Raw genomic sequence first — 22333 nt, 5'->3', positions numbered from 1 at the left:
CCAGAACTTTGCTCACACCAGACTGTGGTCTGTCCAGCATTCCAATCCATGAAAGGACTTGACATTACAAATGTCATAGATGTCACACTTGCAGATGATGACATAATCCAGCAAGTGCCAAACTTTAGACCTTGAATGTATCCATGTTGTTGTGTGATCACCTTTGTGCATAAAACGAGTGCTTATGATGTAAAGTCCATGTTCATCGCAGAGCTCCAGCAGCATGAGACCATTGCTATTCATTTTCCCTACACCAAAATGTCCTAGAGAGTTCCTTGTTTGCCAGTCTGTTCCAACCCTGGCATTGAAATCCCCCAGTAGAATGACTTTATCAGAATTGGGGATTTTCCTAAATATGGCTCTCAGCTGGATATAAAAAATAGTTTTATCTTCATCACAACTAGTCAAAGTAGGTGCAGAGGCACTTATTAGAGTAGCAAACCGCCCTCCTTTCAGGTGCAATTGTAGTCATTAGACGTTCAGTTATAAGAACAGGAAGCTCCTCCAACTTGTTCAAGATATCAGATCGAACTGCAAAACCAACACCAGCCTCTCTGTGCTTTCCTTTCTGCCTCCTCTTCCAAAACAAGGTGTATCCTCAAGCTGACCATATATATATATATATATATATATATATATATACCAAATAAGTTAGGGGTTGTGGATCCAACCCTCTAAGGGATAATACTTATCCAATATACTGTTCTTATATATACATATGTGTGTGTATGTATGTATAAGTTTGTGTGTCTGTGTTTGTCACCCCACCATCGCTTGATAACCGATGTTGGTGAGTTTACGTCCCCGTAACTTAGCGGTTCGGTAAAAGAGACAAATGGAATAAGTAGCAGGCTTACAAAGTACAAGTCCTGGGGTCGATTTGTTCGACTAAAGGCAGTGCTCCAGCATGGCCGCAGTCAAATGACTGAAACAAAAGCATAAAAGAATATATATACACACACAGACATATATATACACAGACATATATATATATATATATATATATATATATATATATATATATACATACATAATATATATATACACACACAGACATATATATATATATATATATATAATGTGCGTGTTTGTATCTTTGAGAGGAATCTATGGCTATAGTTTTTTTGTTTTTTTTTGCCAGGCAATAGCGTCATTCAACTTTCCGTTTACTTTTGACATTTAACTTGTTTGTTTCTCAATGTCTCACTGTGTATGTGTGTGAGATAGATAGATAGATAGATAGATAGATAGATAGATAGATGACGTATGTGCACGAGAGAAACATCTATTCAATATATGTACTAATTTTTGTCTCCTTTTCCCTTTATTGTGACGTTCCTTAATATATATGTACTCACTTAGATATCGTCACACGGAAAAAAAATAAAACTCTCGCAGCTTTGTCGTTTTACCAGCTAGAAATAGCAGCCAAATTTCCAGAAATTAAACCCTACCTTCCTGTGTAAAGGAAGTATACATTGGCAAATGTAGGACTCCGCACCCCTTAAAATATGAAGTAGTGCCTTGTATCAGAGATGATTTGAGGTTAAACAACATTTGGCACAGTTGAATCTCACGAATCTACCTTGACGTTCCACATTGGAGTGCGCAGACTCACGCACCATTCTGCTCTATTCCGATTGGTTACGACACTCTGCTCTGTTCTGATTGGTTACGACATTCTACTGGTGGTGTGAGTCGTGCAATTCATCACAGATCTTCAGTGCTTCGCAAAGACGACGTATTGTACCTTCTCGATTTAATTTCACTTGCCGCACCATGACAGCTGTAGAGACTCTAATGGTAAGGGGCTATCTTAGCAATCTTTCCACACACGCATTCCTTATACTCATAAATACGTTACAAACATTCATTATATATGTACGCTTTTTAATATAAGCTATTAATATATATTTTTATTTTATTTGTAAACATAATAAGCATAATCTATATTTGACTGTTCATGTATATATATTTTTGTCTATCGTTTACTTTATAGTAATAATATAATAATTCATCAGAAATATTCCAGCTGCGACCTCACCGGTTCTTCCTATCTGGAGGCAGTGTGCATCACTTTAAGACAGGTAGCGGGAGGAGGTGTAATTGACTGTTATTTCTAGTAGTTCAAGCGACCGCTTGAGTATTCCTAGTTGTTTTCCTGTGTACACTGGAAATGATCTATCTTTTAAAGTGTTGTAAGAGCTTAAATAACATTTCTGAGATGGAGATATTGCATTTATTTCTAGATTTCCAGCTGTATCCGTATCTATATCTCTATTTGTATGTTATCTACCCATCTATCAATTCTATCGACGTTTTTAAGTAAATATTTCTTCAATCTATATATTTTTGTCATCTCTTTCTTTCTCTCATCCTCTTTCTCTATATATTCGTATGATGATCTTCCTTATATTTCGAAATTTCGAACCTTCCACATTAATATTTCTCTGGCAATCTATCCGTTTCTTATCTTTCTATCTCTTTTTATCTACACTCTCTCATCTCTCTCTCTCTCTCTCTCTCTCTCTCTCTCTCTATATATATATATATATATATATATATATATATATATCCATCCATCCTAAATGCCATTCTATATCCATTCACATTACCTCCTCATCCGTCTGTCTGTGTGTCATTACTTGCTCACCCCTTGTCATGCACGCAATTTCCTCACAGTCTCTCTCTCTCGACCTTATGACATTACTAAACTGTACAAAAAAGGAAACTAGCAACTTATGGGGGCGTGATACTTTTCAAGTTAAGTGGATAACACAAAGAAGCATAAGTATACATTTGAAATTATAAAAAAAAAAACAAGAAGAGATAGATGAGCGCAATATACATATGATGGACATAAATGCAGACTGAAAGATATTGCCAATACTTTTTTTTTCCTTCTTTTTTCCTAATTCTTCAATTTCAACCGAGCACACATGGCTGCATACTTTCAACCAAATATCTGTACCACGACCATCAACACCCAACCCCCTCAACCGACATTCCAGCGTGAGACCAGATAATTGCTGCAGATTGAAGTGGGATACAGGAAGTTCTAAAAAGACTACATAATTCACTTGCTACTAGGCTGGTGATAATATGAGGAATATGTGTGTGTGTGTGTGTATGTATGTGTATATAAATAAATAAATATATATATATTATATATATATATATATATATATATATATATAGGCAAAGATCTACTAGAGACGAAAGATCGCCATATATATATATATATATATATATATATATATATATATATATATATAGTTAATGTTGACATTATTACCCAGAAACGAAATCGAAAAAAGATAGTGCACGGGTGTAAAAAAAAAAGGTGTAGGAAACGAATATAAAAACAAAAATGCGCGGAAAGCAACGGGTGGGGAGAGAGAGACTTCGGAAAATTCATTTTTTTTTTGTTTTTTTTTTCAATGAAATTTTATATAAATACCTCTCAAACGGCATAGATTACGATTATAACGAAATTTGTGGGTAAAATCTTTTCCGAAAGGGTGGGGAGAGAACTTCGGAAAATTTACAAGATCCGGTTTTTTCCCTCGTAACTTTAAGGAAAATGGATATCTTTTAATGAAATTGTTTATAAATACCTTTCAAAAGGCATGCATTACGGATGCCTAACATGCCACAAACCCCTTATTTTAGTTCGGGAAAAGGTGGGTGGACCCCCAATAAATGCGTTCTTGAAGCTGAGAAGCGAAACTGCATTAGCCACTTTTCTTTACCCATATTTTAAGATAACATTTTGCAGAAATATAATGTAGATTACATTGTATTGAAAATTGAAACAAGTTTGAAAAGAATAATAAGTGAAAATGCTGCAGTTATAAAAATTAGTGGTAACCAAAGTCTGAACAGGAGAAAGAAAGAATGATACAAAATCCTTATAAAAATCACGTTAGTGTTTGTGTGTGAAACAAGTAAAATTATAATATTAAAACAAAAAATATATTTTACATACCTCTTAAAAATCACTGTATATATTAATCTCAAATTGCAGATTGTAGCATATTAAGGTCACCGTAATTCATTCATCGATAAAGAAAAAAAGGGAATGCATTTTCCAATAATTCCGGTTTCTCCCCACCCTTTTTTTTTTTTTTTCTGAACTAAAATAAGGGGTTTGAGGGCACATTAGGCATCCGCAATGCATGCCTTTTGAAAGGTACTTATATACAATTTCATTAAAAGATATCCATTTTCCTTAAAGTTACAAGGGAAAAAACCGGATCTTGTGAATTTTCCGAAGTCCTCTCCCTACCCCTTCGAAGGAGATTTTACCCACAAATTTCTTTATAATCGTAATCTATGCCATTTGAAAGGTATTTATATAAAATTTCATTAAAAAAAAAACCCTATTTTCCTAAACGTTATGAGAGAAAAACTCAGGTCTTGTGAATTTTCTGAAGTCTTTTTCCCTCATTGCTTTCTGCACATTTTTGTTTTCATATTCGTTTCCTACACTTGTTGCATTATTTTCTTTTTTGATTTCCGTTTCCCAGTAATAATGTCAACATTAACCATATATATATATATTGTCAGTATATAACATTGCCTATGTATTAATGTTAATATATATTATGTATGGCATACCTACGCACTCTTATACAGGTATGCCTATAATATATACCTATAATATACACATACTATATAATAGATTCATGATATATAATGGGTATACATATATAGATACTGTATTATACTATATATAATGGGTGTGTATATATCTCGTTCATGTATATCTTTTATTTGGTTCAGTCATTAGACTGCAGAGCCATGCTAGGGACACTGCCTTGAAGGGTTTAGTTGAACAAATCGATCATCATCATCCTCTATACTAATTCTGAACTGCTAAGTTATGTAGGCAGGAACAAAGCTACATCAGTTGCCAAGAGGTGGGAGGGGCGAACACTCACACACACACATGCATATACATATACAACGGGCTTCCACCAAATTCATTCACAAAGCATTGTCAACCCAGGGCTATAGTAGAAGATATTTGCCCAAGACACCACATAATGGGGATGAACCCGAAACGACATGGTTGCAAAGCGAGCTTTTTACCACATGGTCAGATACTATATCTAATAATATAGCTTTACTATCTCTTAAATTATTCTCTATTCCAAGCTGTGTAGTGTACTTTGATAAGGATAAGATGATGTTTAATTTCTCTATCTGAAGAATCTTAGTCAATCAAATGTGGGATCACAAGTATGGCTGTATGGGTAAGAAGCTTTCTTTCCAACATCATGGTCTTGGGTTCAGTCCTTTTGTGTAGCACCTTGAGTAAGTGCCTTCTGCTCTAACCTTGGGCTGATTAAAGCCTTGTGAGTGAATTTCGTAGGCAGAATTTCCATTGTTGTATATGTGTGTCAAAGTGTTTGTGCCTTCTTTGACAGATTGAAGGAAAAACTGCATTGCAGTGTTTGAGAATTTGCCAATCTCTCCAAAACATGCATAAGCTGATTAAATAATTCTCCTTCTCTTGTGTTTTTCTATACTTTGTAGTCTTATATTAAATTTATTAAGTGTTTGAACTTTACATTTACAATTTACAAGTAGTGGAAAGTAATTTTATAGCCTACACGGATTACAATGACTTTCACTTGACAATCACTTAGCCAAGTTTGATTCCTACAGAGTAATTATAAAATATTCACTGGATGTTTAATCCCTTTTCCATTTGTGTGTGTGTGTGTGTGTGTATACATATATATATATATATGCACACATACTATATCACCATCATTTGACATTCATGTACAGTGCTGCTGTGGGTAAGATGATGTATTCACATAATTCAACAGGTCCAAGAACTGCATTCTGCTCCAATATCTATCTGCTTTGACATGATTTCTATGGATGGATGCCCTTCCTAGTACCATTCATTTTAAAGTGTGTACTGGTTGCTATTTTTTTGAGGATGCAGTACAAGTGAAATTCCCATGCAGCTTGTAAGAGTACATGGCAAAGTGAGAGACAGAGATAGGGAAGGATTGGAAAGGAGAACATAATGAAGAACAAATATTGAGGAGTGAGTAAAGAAGGAAGAGGTGATGACTATAGAAACTGTGTAGGGTTCACTGCTGACTAATGATATATCACAGGGTGACTGACTGGAACAGGGGAGTGTGTGAAAAGACACAATAGGAATAAACAAAATAACATATAATATATATAAACATTAATTTTATGCATAAAATATTATGAATATATTCATATGTATTATATAAATATAGCATACACAATGTAATATGCAATTAGATTATATGAAAGTGTTAATATACATAATATTGCTACGTACATGGGTATACATGTCAGTCTTTGTAAATTTATTTTACATATATAATACACACACACGTATATATGTGTGAATGCGGATGTATATGAAATGTGTATATATATATATATATACATACATATATACATACATACATGCATATATATATATATATATATATAGTTGTGTGCATAAATGTGTGTCAACATATGTTTAAAATATACAATGCCTATGGCATAAATGTGTTCTGCTCTTTGTATAAGCCAAAGTCCCTTGACTACTGGAGATAGGGTTGGACGATTATTGTGCTGATGATGTCTATTGAAGCAGAAACACGTCCACAAATGTCAACTTATCTCCAGACAAGTTCTTTTTCTTCAGTGTGTGTGTGTGTGTGTGTGTGTGTGTCAGTTTTGAAGAATTTTTTGAATCTGGAGATTATCTCCCCTTCTCAGGTTGTGTTCTTGTTGTCACCTAGAGGTGAAGATAATTTTAATAATCAAAGATTTATGTTGTATGTTATTTGATGTCGGTATTTGTGTGTCTGTATGAATATGTGCAGGCACATATATTTGCGGATGTGTGTATATATGCATTCATATATGTCTATAGATATGTGTGTATATGAGATGCATTCAAAAAGTATCCAGCTTTATTTTTTTCACTCCCACCAAAACTAATGTTGCATGGGCAAAATCCTTTGGGTGAGAGGCAACACTATCCTTCCTGCACGTGTGAAAATTTTGGTGCCAATAAGCCTAGTCAGTTCCTGGCTGTTATGCCTCGAATACAGAATTGTAGTGCACACTTGTTAAATTTTTGTTTTCAATCAAGATGACTGAACACATCGAGTAAAGACCATAAACCCATGTGTCTTCACCAGTAATGATGGTTTTCATGAATGCTGGGTGGTTTGCGCAGTCTAGCATCTCCTGAGTGGTTTCCACTCTTCACATGCACAAATCCTCCATTAAAATGGAATTCGCTGATGCTGTTCTTATTCCCACTTCATGACCAATTTTCTAGATTGTTACACAATAGGCTTCCATGACTATTGGTCAAACCTTCTCAATTGGCTTCTCATCGCAGCTTATGGATGGCCCTGCCTCCCTCTCCACTGAGGTGCGACCATGTTTGTAGCAGTTGTATCACTCCTTGATCTGAGTTTTGCTCATGGTATTATTGCCAAAGGCCTGCTGAATCTTCTGGGTGGTTTGAGCTTAAGTACCACCAGGCTTTTGGCAAAACTTGATGCAATATCTCTACTCAATGCATTTGGTGAAACAAATGTGCTCTACACATTTGTACTCTAGACGTAACAGCTGGGAACTGACACAGCCTACTAGTGTGAAAACTTTCATGCATGCACAGGAAGGGTGGTGGGTGTCATCTCCCATCCAAAGGATTTTGCCCACATGGCAGAAGTTTTGGCAGGGAAAAATAGTTGATTTTTTTTTTAATGCACTTTGTATGCATGTGTGTGTATACAGGTTATTTCAAAAACTTTGATATCATTTGAGACATAAATATCACAGACACTACATAGTCAAAGCAAATGAAACTAAACAAACGTAATGTTGTGCAACATAAGATTTATTCCTCCAAATTTGAATGAGAAATTCAAAGGTATGTGGATTCCATGAACAATTTCACATTGCTGGTCTCATTTTCCTCAAGAAAAATGGGCCATGAAGATGCTTCTTGGAGATGGCGTAGAACACATTCACTTTTGGTGTATCCCTCTCATGCTCAACTGTACATGGAGATTTTTTGCCCCAAATGCAGACATTATGCTTATTGACTTTGCCATTCATATGAAATGTGGCCTCATCACTGAAATCAAAATGTTCCTTGAACTCAGCTTCTTCAAGTTTCTTTTGCATATCAACACAGAATTGTTTGCGCTTTCGCTTGTCATCTGCCATTATGGCCTGAATGCGCTGCAGCTTGTAGGGTTTCATTAGCAAGCCTTTCCTCGGGTCTTGCCAAACTGTCGTTGGAAGCATCTGGGTTTCCAGACTTGTGCCTCTTTTGGACTTCTTGGGGCTTTGCAAAAATTTTTGGTGAACCCGCTCAACCATATCTTTCAATGTTAGTGGTTTTCCAGATCTCTTCAGATATTAGTGGTCATCCAGGTCTGCTCCGATGTTAGTGGTTGCCCTGCACAGACAGCCTTTCTCTTTGAATCTTTTTGTGCCATGTCCAAATCTGCATTGCTGTTGGTGACTTTTTAGAGAACAAATGCATGCAGCACAGTCTTGTTCAACTGTGTTTGAGCATATTCCAACACACAAAATGCTTTTCTCTTCCAGTGAATGCCATTTCTATACCTGAAAAGACAAGCATATTAAGCATAAAATTTTGACCTGTTTCTACGCATGCTGTTAACATTTGAACAAGAACTGGCAATGTTACTAGATTGCAAAATGCTATCAAATTTCTTGAAACAACTTGTAGATATCTTCTATCTTCTAATATATAAAATGGAGATGTGTGTGTGTGTATTTGCTTTTCACGGGAAAACGGCTTCACCAATTACTTCCATACTTCTGATGCACGAATAATTTGACTTCGGACATATAGTAGGGTCTTCGTTTGATTTAAAAACAAAAGAAATAAAATATTACTTTATATTTATGATTCACTTCTTTAAAAAGGTTTTCTCAATATCTACTTCCGGTATTGACGTAAAAACGGCGAGGTCTCTTGCTCGCTATTTTAATGTTTGCTATTTGTAAACAACTATGATGAATTACCGAAAGAAACATTTACGAAGTTCACAAAATTAGATATTTGGTACAAGATAGTTTTTAACGTGCTTTTAATTAAAAGATTTTTTTCATTCCTTGTTTGTCTCATTCATTGTTTGCAATGCTCTCTTTCTGTCTCTCTCTCTCTTTCTGTCTCTCTGTCTCTCTCTCTCACACACACACCCTCCAGGTTTGACTTCGTTCCCAACTCGCACACTTAGTTCATTTCCGTAAAAAATTATTTTCTTTTGTACGTCCTGTTCAGCTTTATGTATTTGTAGTTAGTCGTTGTCATGTATGCGTACATACACAGATACATATGCACACATCTTTTTTTTCTGTGTGCGTTTGTGTGTGTGTGTGAGAGAGAGAGAGAGAGAGAGAGTGATGTCTAAGTGGCACTCTCACACACATACGCACGCATATGTACAAGAAAGATATATGCTTATTTATGTATGTATGCATGACAACACACCCCTTCACTCGCTCTCTCTCTCTCTCACATACACACACACACACATGTCCTATATGTGTGTGTATGCGTGTGTGCGGCGTTCCACAGTGTGTGGCGTTCCGCAGTGTGTGGCGTTCCACAATCGCCAGAAAAAAAATGCGGAGGAATTATTTCTTGATACCCCTAGTGGCACAGGTAAAACGTTTATAACATTGCTTGGTACTTTTTGGTTATCTCACCCCATAAAAAAAATTGCCAATATAAAACTGGGTTATTTGCCCACTAAAAAATTGAGTTTATGTGGCGTCTACAGATTGGATAGAAGAGATTCTTTTGATTCAATACTTCAACACATTGTTGAGGTTTTGCCTCTTCAATAGGCATGGCACGATTTGTTATAAAAAGGCTATCAGATTCAGTAAGATGTTTAATTCTTTCAGTTTTGTATAATTTGTTATAAATATATCAGATTCAATAAGATGTTTCATCTTTACATTTGTTTTTTGAGGGTTAAACAGTTTTTGCAGTTGAGGGAGATAACCAAATTTTTTAATGAGGGTGCGATAACTAAAAAGTTCCCAATACTTCTCTCCAAGGTAAGGTAACAAATAAGAATTGCAGTTGCTGTACCATTGTCTGGCTTTCCTGCCACCATTCTCCCAGGAGGACGAACAGCTCATTCTGCTTTTGAAGTACCACCAGACCTGGTCACAAATGACAGTCGAATTTGTAACATAAGCAAAGATTTAGGTTCAGCAGAAGTGTTATGCCAATGTCACCTTATCATTTGGGATGAATGCACCATGCCACATAGATGTGCAATGGAAGCTCTTGGTAAGACCTTGCAGGACAACAAGATCTGATGAAATAAAAGCGTGCATTAAGTCTTCACACCTATAGCAAGGACACAATAGTAAGGATTAACCATGAATTAAGGAATAAGATTCCAACAGTCATTAAGAAGTACAAATCAATTGATTCAGACCTTGATGAAAATCAAGTTGTCCATTACCCAATAGAGTTCCTTAATTCTCTTGAGCCACCTGGAACTCTTCCACAAACTTTTCCTGAAGGTAGGAGTCCCAATAATGCTTCTGAGAAATTTAGATCCTCCTAAATTATGCAATGGGACAAGGTTGATTGAGAATACATTATTGTCTAATGCGATAGAAGCTACCATCATCACTGGATGTGCCTTTGGGGAAGAGGTTTTCATTCCAAGAATTTCTAATCAAACCAACAGACATGCCATTTGAGTTCTAAAGACTGTCAGAGAATATTCTTAAGGTGCAAGGAAATTAATATATAAGTGTAGGGAATGTGAGAGATGGTTAGATATGGTAGGTGAATACAGTGATTAGTGAAGAAGTATGGAGATGTGGTTGTTTGTAAATATCATGTAAGTAGAGATGAATGTGAGAAACTTACAAATTGCATGTGAAGTAGGTGATAAGTAGCGATTCAGAAAGGGTGGAAAGCAGCACTATACCACTAGATGGATGAGGAACAGGAAGATGACGTGTGGAGTAGGAAAGAGAAATAGTGACAGAGATGAAAGTTAGAGGTATATTGGGATGGGTACAAGGAGAGATGAACAAAAGTGGGAGGAGACATCAATAGCAGATGTGAGAGAGTGTTGATGATGGAATATGACTGTCATAAGATGTAGCTAAAAGAAAAAAACAGAACTAGTGGCACAGTGTGGGGTCATGAATAGAAAATAAAGTGGAAAGGAATGATAATGAGAATGAAGGATGGATTACAAGAGGAAGTGGTTCTAAGGAAAGGGATAACTGGAATACAAAAGGGGATAAATATGCGCAGTTCTGCTCTCATATAATCACACGAGTGATGTAGGAATGGGTGTTAGGAAGATGAAAGCTGCAGGAAAGCTATATGTATGCACATATATCTGTATATGTATATATACATGTGTGTGTATTTACATATTTGTGTGTAATAGAAATTTTTAATTGGTCTTTATTTAGCTTTTGACAAAGACTCTTAATTGTTGTATGCTTTTTAAAAAGAAACTTTTTGAAATCAAATTGTAAGATGTAGATTAAAACGATGTTTTATTCTTTGCGTTGTTTTTAGACTTTCTACTCTGTTTCTATAATATGCAATATGTCAATACATACACGTGTATATGTGTATGTATGTATGTATATATATATATATATATATACATACATACATACACACACACACACCTCCACACAATGCTGCCTTTTAATGTTCAAAATATATATATATTTATAATTTTGTAACTGTTATTTATCTTTTACTTTCCTTTGTCATTCTTCACAACACATTCTTTCACAACTCAAATATGATCACCTTATATCACTCAAAACACAATGCACACATTCCCTCATGGCTATACAATCATTCTACACACACCCCATTACAAAATTCCACAACAAATCATTCCATCATGTTTTCTATCAATGTTTAAAATTTCCTATACCCTTCTCTTAAACAGCCGGCTATTGATGCCCAGTTACCCCAGCTACGCAATCTACACCTGAATGGACATGTTGGCTTTGACAGTCTCCCTGATCAACTGGTGAAAGAATCCGTTGCTCAAGGATTTTGTTTCAATATCTTGTGTCTGGGTATGTACTTGTTTCCTTTATTTTGTGTGTGTGTGTGTGTATATAACATTCTAGGCTCAATAATATTGTGTCCCATCTTCAGTAAGTATTTTTTTATCTTAGCTTCAAATCTACCCAGTTCTGCTGTCTGTTGAGTTAAATTGGGCAGAAAGAAACTGCTTGGAAGCTTACCAGCCTGTTTTGTTACACATTGTATCAGGCTAATTCTCTAAGAATCATTAGCATACTGGACAAAATGCTTGGTGGTATTTGCTTGTCACTCCGTTCTGTGTTCAGATTCCACCAGGAGACTTCACCTTTCATCCTTTCAGGGTCGATAAAATAAGTACCAGTTTGGCACTGGGGTCGATGTAATCGACTCATCTCCTCCACCAAAATGTGGAAAAATTTGAAATCATCATTATTATTATTATTAAACTTTACCTTTCATCCTTTTAGGGTTGATAAATTAAGTTCTTATGAAATACTGGGGTCGATATAATTGATTTACCCCCTCTCCACAAATTTTGGACCTTGTGCCGATAGTGGAAAGGATTACTATTATTATATATATATGTGCACACAGACAGACAGACGTATGTGATGGTTTATTGAGTGGAATTAGAGGTGCGTCATGGTAATTGTCAGTTTTGATTACATCTCTAACAGCTATACTTTTTAAAGTGTTATTCCCTGCATGGATTCTGTTCAGTGGCTTAAAACTAGTAAAGAGTGGGGTGTGTGTGTTTGTAGGTTTTACTTATATGTGTGTGTGTAGTGATTTATATATTCATTTATTCATCTAATAAATGTGTTTCTAGATGTAATATGTATATATATCATTTTATTTTCTTTTTTGTTTTACAGGTGAAACAGGAATTGGGAAGTCTACCCTGATGGACACCTTGTTCAACACAAGTTTTGACTCTACTCAAAGCACACATGACCTTCCTGGAGTCAAGCTGAAGTCTAATACCTATGGTGTGTATTATTGAACATGTGAATTGTGTGTGTATATAATCACACACACACATATATATTATATAAACAGATTTCCTATATATAATAATTGGATATGCATTGAACAAAATGCCTTGAATATTTAGTTATAGCATCTTACATACTGAGTTTGAATACCTTTGCATTTGATTTTGCTTTCCATTCTTCCAACATTGATAAATAAATGGCTAGTGTATACTGAGATCATTATAACCAAAAATTCTTTCTAACTTTTGTGATTTTCTAGAATGCAATTTAAAAATGAGTTTTAAACAAAATATAAAATCATTTAAATTTTGTTTAAACATCTGCATAGAAAATAAGTTAGCTAATATTCAATGGTATACAACAAAATTTTAATATTGAAGAATCGCGCATATAACTGAAATTTATCTCAAGAAATCTAGAATATTAAATAAGCCATCAACTGAATGAATTAAATTCATATTCATACATTAATAATACACAGAAACTTTTAAAAAAATGATTCATAATACAAATTAATTAAAATTTGTCATACACCTAGCAGGTAAATAAAAACAAGGTAAATTTGAAAAAAGCATTATAAATCAAATTACACACACAAACACACACACACACAATATTCCTTAAAATACTTGGATTTTTTTCTTTCTTGTTTATGTTCTGCATAATTCATTTCTGCAGTAATTGCTTCAGACAAAAAGGAAAAAATAAAATATATAATCTAATGGTTTTGTTTACTTGGAAGGACTGTAACTAGATTTAGTCTCTTTCTAAAAGTAACTAAGAAAAACAGTTTTCAGATTCATTCTACAATCAGGTACAAATTCATTTGTTTTGTTTATTTTTTTATTGCTACCAGAATTGTTCTCAGAATCATTTCACTTTCAGAAACTGAAATATCTGATTCAAAATCACACAAGTAGTTTTGTATGTTCTTCATACATTTTGCTAGAAAATCAAAATGCAGAAAAATCTGGAAAAAAATTTCCCAAAACTCAATTGTGAAATCATGTGTTTTCACATATGTTTTAATGAGATTTGCACTGAAATTCTTATTTAAATATGAATTGGTCACTTAAGGTGGTTTGGTAATGTGGGACAAGATTTTCATGCAGTTTCAGGTGGGTTGGTAACAAAAGGGTTGAATTTATTTTTTAGAATCTTAATTTTTTTCATTTTAGAAATTGTAATTCCTTCTCTATATTCTTAACTTCATTATATTGCTTATTTGTTAATCTGGTTAAGCTTCATTGCTATGTGTTCTTCATTTTCAGAACTTCAGGAGAGCAACGTGAGACTGAAGCTGACTGTTGTGGACACAGTTGGGTTTGGGGACCAAATCAATAAGGAAGACAGGTGAGTTGCAATCCCCTTTGATAAATCTGCTCAGTCAGGGTTGATTTGGGGCTAAGCAGTTCTACAAAACACTGTCTAGCAAACCACTAAGCCTATGTGGTATATAACAACACATTGTGAATTTAGATTTTCTCTAATCATATAGCATGAAAATCTTATTCTCTCTTTCTAGCCTATTCCTACACAACCTTCACACATACACCACAATAGAATATACACATCTTCCATACTTTTTCTGGAGACAGCTGCAAAACTACTCCAACCTACATCAGTCACATAGAAACATGGCTCCACAACTGTAGGCTTAAAATGGCAGCTACCAAATCTTTTGAAACACTAGCTGTATCTACTACAGCAAACTATCAGACATAACATATCGTGCACACAAGATACAAATACTAATACTTTATATAATATTGACAATATTGTAAAGAAAACAAAACACAACCATCCTTGGAGCACCCACAGTCATCACATTTGATTAACAGAAAGCAACAACACTTGTTTACAAATAATACATAAAAAAAAAATGCACCTCATGTCAACAGTTACTGCTTACAAACTTCACTTACATAACATGGCAAAATGAAAATGAAAGTTCAGCTGGTCATGTCAGGTGTACAGTTTATTACCCAACAAATTAAACCCTTACACTCTCTGCATACTGTCCAAAATCACCACTCTAAAATCACTATCAATCTTCTGTAGCTCAGACAAACAAAACAAAAAGCCCTTGCATACAAAAATTGTATCAGTATCACTGCTGTCATCTGTCTAACACATTAACTAGATGTACACCATCTTTAATGTGTAGAACAGCTAGTATCATGCTTTGATCATATTCACTTTGCTACTGCAGCCATCATCAAAATCTATATGCATATGGAAATAAACTAAACAGCAGAAAAAATATATTTCTGCATCATATATAGTAAACCACTATCAGAATTTCCAATATTATCCTCAATAGATGTAGGTACTCTATATCTAGAGCAATAGCTATATCATGACTATTATGTGTATTTTGTTGTGATATGTGAAGGTTATATATGTATTGGTTAGAAAGAGAAAATGAGATTCTCATGGTACTCAATTTGAGAAAATCTACATAGACTTGGCGATTTGCTACAGTTACTAGTGAATTGTCTACGTGCCATGTGTCAGCTCTCTCAGAACTAATTTGGGCCACTGCTTCATTAACTTCCATTCCATTTCTTTAAAATCCATTTCACTCCTTTAAATTCCGCTGTTCACATTCTTATCTTCCATACTCTTTCTTTCTCTTTGATTAACATTTTATTACTTAAATTGAGATTATTATTTTAAAGTATTAGTAAAGCATAACTATGTGGTTGAAAAGTTCACTTCCCAACTCTGGTTTTAGGTTCAGTTCCACTTGATGGGTTGATCAGTGCCTTGTGAACTGATTTGCCAAGCAGAAACTGAAAGAAACCTGTCATGTGTTCACCTAATTGTATCTACCTTTGTCTTGTGTGTCTCCATTTAAAGTTACAACTCTCTTTTTCTAACATGCACTCAATCTATCCTCTTTCGCTGCTATTTGATTATAATTATTATCACTTAAGCTTTAACTTCTGCTTTTCCTTCTTCTCCCTCTTACTTTTAGCTGGAAACCAATTGTCGACTATACTGATGCCCAGTTTGAGTCATATCTCCAAGAGGAGCTGAAAATCAAGCGTTCACTTGATACTTACCATGACTCAAGGATTCACCTCTGCCTCTACTTCATTGCCCCAACTGGGCATTCGTAAGTTTTGATAGTTTGTTATAAATGTGGTTATATGGGTTTATAAATATGCATTATATATATATATCTGAAGTTATTGCAGATATCTATGTGTGTGGGTGGTGTATGTGCGCACGCATGCGTGCATGCATGTGTTTGGGCACAAGCAAAGCCAGGTGTGAAGAAGCATGCCTCACAATTATGAGGTCCCTGGTTTGATCAATTCAGTGTGGGATTTTTGGCAAGTCTCTTCTATAATCTTGGTCTGACTAGAGCTGTGTGGGTGGATTTGGTAGGTAGAAACTGAGAAACTGATAGCCTGTTGTGCATGTCTCTTAGTCTTGACATCATGTGATGTATCTAATCTGTAATACTCCTACAAATGATGGTGTTCATTTCCAGTTTTCTGTGGAAAACCTGCCTTGCTCAGAAATAGATAAGGTTTGTTAACAGGAAGAACATCAAATGTGTCCCATCAAATTCTGTCTGACCCATGCTATCATGGTGAAGTGGACATTAAAAGGATGATGATGATATACATCTTTGTGTGTGTGTGCATATCTTTCTGTATAACTAATGCATCAGTAATTTTTGAACAAACTACTAAAATAAATCTTATATATTTTTTTTGTCTTTAGACTTAAAGCTTTGGATCTGGTCACTATGAAACAACTGGATAACAAGGTGAACATAATTCCTGTCATAGCAAAGGCTGATACAATTACCAAGGTTGAGCTTCATAAATTCAAATCCAAGGTAGGATTCTCTGCCACTACCATCTTTTTTTTGGGGGGGGGGGATTTTTGATTTTTGTTCTATTTGTGTATATATGAGCTTGTATAAGTGTGAACACATGAAATCATTTAGTTCTCATTTTAACTATTTAATAACAACTTGACTCAGCTCTACAATACTTAAAATTTTGTATATGCAGTATATGTTTACATCTTGAAATTTACTAAGACAATGAAAATAATTCATAAAATATTTTATAGAGGCTTCATTGTTGTCAATGAATGCTTTAGAGGTTAAGTTGTTATTTATGTATATGTAATGGGTTGGGTGTATATAAAATACATATGTGGATGTTATAAACTTCTCAGAAAATGTGAAGTAATCCTTGTTTAGGAATTCTAGTTCTTGAAGTTCATGACTTAAAGCTATAAAGAATAGTATGTAAATATTGTGTTGCAAAATTTACACAAACATAAATATATACGTATATTTATGTGTGTATGTTTATATACACACACACACACACACACACATGAATTGACACTCAATCATACTCCCAATATTTTCAGATCATGACTGAACTGCGTAACAACGGGGTTCAGATTTACCAGTTTCCAGTAGATGATGAAACTGTGAAGGAAATGAATGCTGCCATGAATGTAAGTACTATTTTGGATTTCATTGCTGCATTAGCAGTGATTTGTACAATTATTTGTTCAGTTTAAAATTCCACTACATGAAAGAATTCAATTTATTTTGCCCTGTGTTTTCTAAGTGTTTTTCTAAATATATTTTCTCATTGTTCAGTAATATTTTTTTTTATTCGTCTTTCAAAATGAACATTTTGCTAAGCAATTTGTGTATATATATATATATATGTATATATATTTACATGTGTGTGCAGATATGTGTGTATGTAAATCTACATATTTCAATATTGAGACTGCAATACATGTAGTGATAAAGAAATGACATAAGAGTTATGATGAATTGTCTGGTCTTTACCCATCACAATTTTAGCTGTTCTGAATATCATGTCAGCATCTCAAAACACTCAGATGTTTCTAGTTTTTACTAACACTCTCGTAAATATAGAGGTAATGAGGTTATCAACACTTTAGCATCATGCAAAAAAATTGGCAATTAGCAAAACAATATACCTCAAGATGCTGTCAGTGTTTGCTCCTGGGATTCATTGATGGACTTAGCAAAGCTTAGTTGTTCTGGAGTCTGAAGTCTTCTAAATGAATAGGATATATCTGTTGGCATGAGTGGAATTTGAGGTATAGTTACATCCTCCCCTTTGGTGCACCTAGTGAGAATGCAAATTATACGGCAGTGTTATTTGTGACTTTTTGGAGCTGATGTCTGTATGGTGGTTGTTCCAAATGTACCAATGAATTTCAAAATTCTGCAGATTAGTAAACTGTTTCTTCCTAATCAAATTAATTGATACTGTTGTGTCTCTTGATCGATTTAAAAATCTGCCTTTTTCGCAAGGGGAAAGGATAAAAAAAAAGTTATTAAAATTCAGTGAAATTAAACACCATAAACATACAAGTATAATTCACATGTGTAAAAACTACACCCACAGATTCACAGATATGAATTATCATCATCATAATAATTATTTAATGTTTGTTTGCCAAGAAGCTGGCACATGTTGGCTGGTTTGACAAATTGGAAGACTGCATTGTGCTTCAGTGTTTGCTTCAGCATGTGTTCTATGGTTTGATGACTTTCCTGATGCCAACCACTTTACAATGTTATTTGTTTGTTTGGTTTTAAGTGGTGCTGGCACTACTGAAATAACCTTGCAATCTACAAGGAAAGAGATGAAAATACTAAGAAATGGAGGGTAAAGGCATTATGGGAAAGTAATACAGTAGATCCATTGGTAAAGACAAGTGTGTGACACGATCTAAAGTTATTTTAAGAAAATATGTACAAAATCATTTGGTAGATTATTTAAAGAACTGATCTTTTTTTTTCATACCCCTTTGTAGGGTATGAAATTGACTCCAATAAAAAATTAACAAGTGGATGTTATGATGTCTGATTTTTTTTAATGTGCAAAGTGGCAATTTTTTCTCTTAACCATTGATGTAGGTAGGAGCAGATTCAATAATGAACCAATCAATATTTACAGTTTGTTTAAAATTTCAGATGCATTTATTGAGTGTTGATATGGTTCTTTTATTGTTTTATCTAAACATATGTGCTAAGTATATGGATTTACAACTATTCTCAATGACACCTATGTAGCACTTTGAGTTGTTGTTATTGGTGGTGACCTTAGTGCAGTATACAACACTCTTCTGAAAGTATTTGATATTTAGGAAGCATATATTTCTTTGGCAGCTATTGTATTGAGGAAATGAAACATGTAGACAGGACCAGTTTCTTCTTGTCAATCCTGATTAATGAAGAAGCATAACTTACTGTAAAGTTATTTTTATTAAAACTTTTATGGAATTTATGCTAAATATATTGCTATGTGTGCTTATTGGAGAATGTAATTGACCCTACCTATAAAAGTGTTTTTCCTTAGTCTTATTGTAAAATTCAGTTATACAGTTGTTTCTTTATTGGAAAATATTCTGAAAATATTCTTGCTAATATTTCTAGATAATTTTTCAGAATGACAGGGGAATGATTCAAGTTTCATTCAGCTTTCTGTAATAGTTGAAATCACCTGAAGCTTGATTAAATATAATACTAAAAAGCTGACTATTACAATAATCTTAAACTCAAAACTTTCTGAAAGTGTTTTGTTAATATTGTAATTTTTGTTATACTTATTATTAACATCTCATTTTCAACACCTTCATGTCAGTTTCCACTGTACCACCTAGTGCACCTTTGGATGCCCAAGGAGTGTGCAGCATTGTTTTTAGAACCTGGAGAATTGCATTTATATGCTATATCCATTTTTTTTGTTTTTTTTTTCTAGTGTTGTGTTTTGTCTGAAGGTTGTGCAGAATGTGCATTGTGAGTTCTGTTATATTCATGGGTACTAATTTTTTCACGTGTGTTGTTATTATTATTAGTATTATTAATATTGTACTATACAACTCATTACAGGGTCATCTGCCTTTTGCTGTTGTCGGTAGTAATGATGAAGTCAAGGTTGGCAACAAGATGGTGAAGGCCAGGCAATATCCCTGGGGTACTGTCCAAGGTAAGTGTGCATCTATGCATCAGTGTCTGTGAATATACATGAATGTGTATGTGTATGTGCACACAAATATATAATAGATAACAAACTCAAAAGAATGTTATCAGGTCACTTAGAATAAAGAACTCAGTTAGAAATCTGTGTCAAAAGTTTAAATCATAACCGAGTTCAACTTGTGTGTGTGTATGCCATGTATGTGTATCTGTACATATATGCAGATCAGCCTGATAATCGGTTTTTTTCCTTGCTTGCATGAGTCAGATGGAGTTATTTGGTTAGATTTTATACAGCTGGATGCCCTCCCTCTTGCCAACTCTCACCTGTTTCCAAGTAAGGTAATATTTCCCCATGACCAGACATGTTCTTAAAGAAAATTGGAAATGAATGACACTACTTGTATGACAGTGACACTATCGCATGATGTCAAGTCAAAGTAGTGCAATCATACTTATGTGCACATCAGGCTTCTTTCAGTTTCTGTCTACCACAAGACTTTGGTAAGCCCAGAGCTGTAGTTGAATATACTTGCCCAAGGTGCCATGCAGTGGGACTGAACTCAAAATAATGACTAGGAAGCACCCTTCTTAACCACACAGCCACGCCTGCACATATATATTTGTATTTATGCTTATATGTGCACACATATATATTTACAAATATGTGTGTGTTTGTGTGTATTAGTCACTTGCTAAAGAGGGTTGTTTTCATTGGCCAATCTACAGGATGAAAAGACAAAAGTTTGTTATGGGTCAGATGAACTCAGAAGAGTCCCTAGCTATCCAACAACTGAGGGGAAACCCCTAGTCTTTGTTTAGCCCTCTCTCTTGAAGAAAATCTTTGTAACACCTGTGATTTTGTTTGCATCCAGTGATGTAATCTACTTCATTTTGGGAAAATGCATGAGTTGTTTAGAAGGCTTTTCCCTATGTAAGGCCATTCCACACTTTAAAAACCTTCAGGCATAGTCATTGCTTGATTTTAAAAATCTGTTTTGTATTGCATTCTATGGGTGCAGTAGGCCAAAAACAAAGGCAAAATACTCAATGAAAATTCCATGATGGAAAGAAGGCTTGTGTCAGAACTTCTGCTGTAAGTGGTACCCATCATTACCACATCTGTAATTGTGTAGGTCACTAGCAGACTGAAAAGCCACATCTTTGTTGCTTTAAGAGAATAATCAAGCAGTGGTTAGCTCCAAGTCAAATTGCAGTGTGTGTATGTATGTACGTACGTGTGTGTGTGTGTGTGTATATATATATATAAACCGTTCAATCCATGCCAGTATATATATATATATATATATATATATATATATATATATATATATATTATATATACTGGCATGGATTGAATGGTTTGATAAGATCCAGCTAGCCACAGAGTTACTTCAAATTCCAATGTTAGCTTCAGCATGATTATGGCCGAAGACTTTTTCATGCCACCAGCACTAGCAACTTTGCTATGTAACTTGCAAGGCATGAAAAAATCCCTCCACTAAGTATATGTATCCACACACACATATACATATATATACATCCACATATATAAATGCACATGCATACATATATGCAACGTACAAACCTATGCATGCTCGTGATAGTAGTAGACGGGCATCCCCCTCACCAAATATTGCATTTTTTATACATAAAGAAGGAAGAGGTTCATAATGAGTAAGTTCAGGTGATTCAAAAACCATTATAAGAGAGTGGGGTAGAAGGTTAGGGAAAAGGGTTTAGAAAGGCACAGGCTATCATGCTGTAAACTCTGAGAATCTAATGCTATTTGAAATTCATAATTTTAGTTTTAGTGGTTACACATGAAACATGTATAGATTGATAATCTATATAGTATATCACACAAGAATTGAAATGAGTAGGAGAAACAAATCTATGTACAGTATACATGACCACTGCCATTAGATAAGATGAGAGACAAAAGAATATATTTGCAACAAAACATTAAACAAAGCTGATTGTAGATTCACAAGCTTGCTTGAAAGAAAATGAGCAAATTTAAAGGAAAACTATCTCCTCATTCACATAAACACATACTACATGTATACACACATACAATAATTATGTAAACTTTTCTTACCACCAGTGGAGAATGAAACCATTGTGACTTTGTGAAACTCAGAGAGATGCTGATACGAACCAATATGGAGGATCTACGTGAGACAACCCATCGTACGCACTATGAGCTCTACCGCAGGCACAAGC

The 22333-nt window shown here is 34.6% G+C and overlaps 1 protein-coding gene across 1 annotated transcript in view; it reads left to right on the top strand.

Annotated features, from left to right (window-relative positions):
- Positions 1-1645: 1645 nt before the first annotated feature.
- The window catches only part of LOC115222482 (septin-11-like), a 22231-nt gene continuing 1543 nt past the window's right edge, over positions 1646-22333 (top strand). The window contains 10 exon segments of the mRNA XM_029792708.2: positions 1646-1803; positions 12003-12135; positions 12982-13095; positions 14373-14454; positions 16082-16222; positions 16840-16957; positions 17506-17595; positions 20021-20117; positions 22215-22223; positions 22226-22333. The exon segment at positions 22226-22333 is cut by the window's right edge and continues 37 nt beyond it. Of these exon segments, the coding sequence (XP_029648568.1) occupies positions 1780-1803; positions 12003-12135; positions 12982-13095; positions 14373-14454; positions 16082-16222; positions 16840-16957; positions 17506-17595; positions 20021-20117; positions 22215-22223; positions 22226-22333 (916 nt within the window). The 5' untranslated portion in view covers positions 1646-1779.

This window comes from Octopus sinensis, linkage group LG20, assembly GCF_006345805.1.
Source record: "Octopus sinensis linkage group LG20, ASM634580v1, whole genome shotgun sequence".
Lineage (NCBI taxonomy): Eukaryota > Metazoa > Mollusca > Cephalopoda > Octopoda > Octopodidae > Octopus > Octopus sinensis.
Note: the sequence above shows the minus strand (reverse complement) of the source record. Positions and strands in the feature narration are given on the sequence as shown.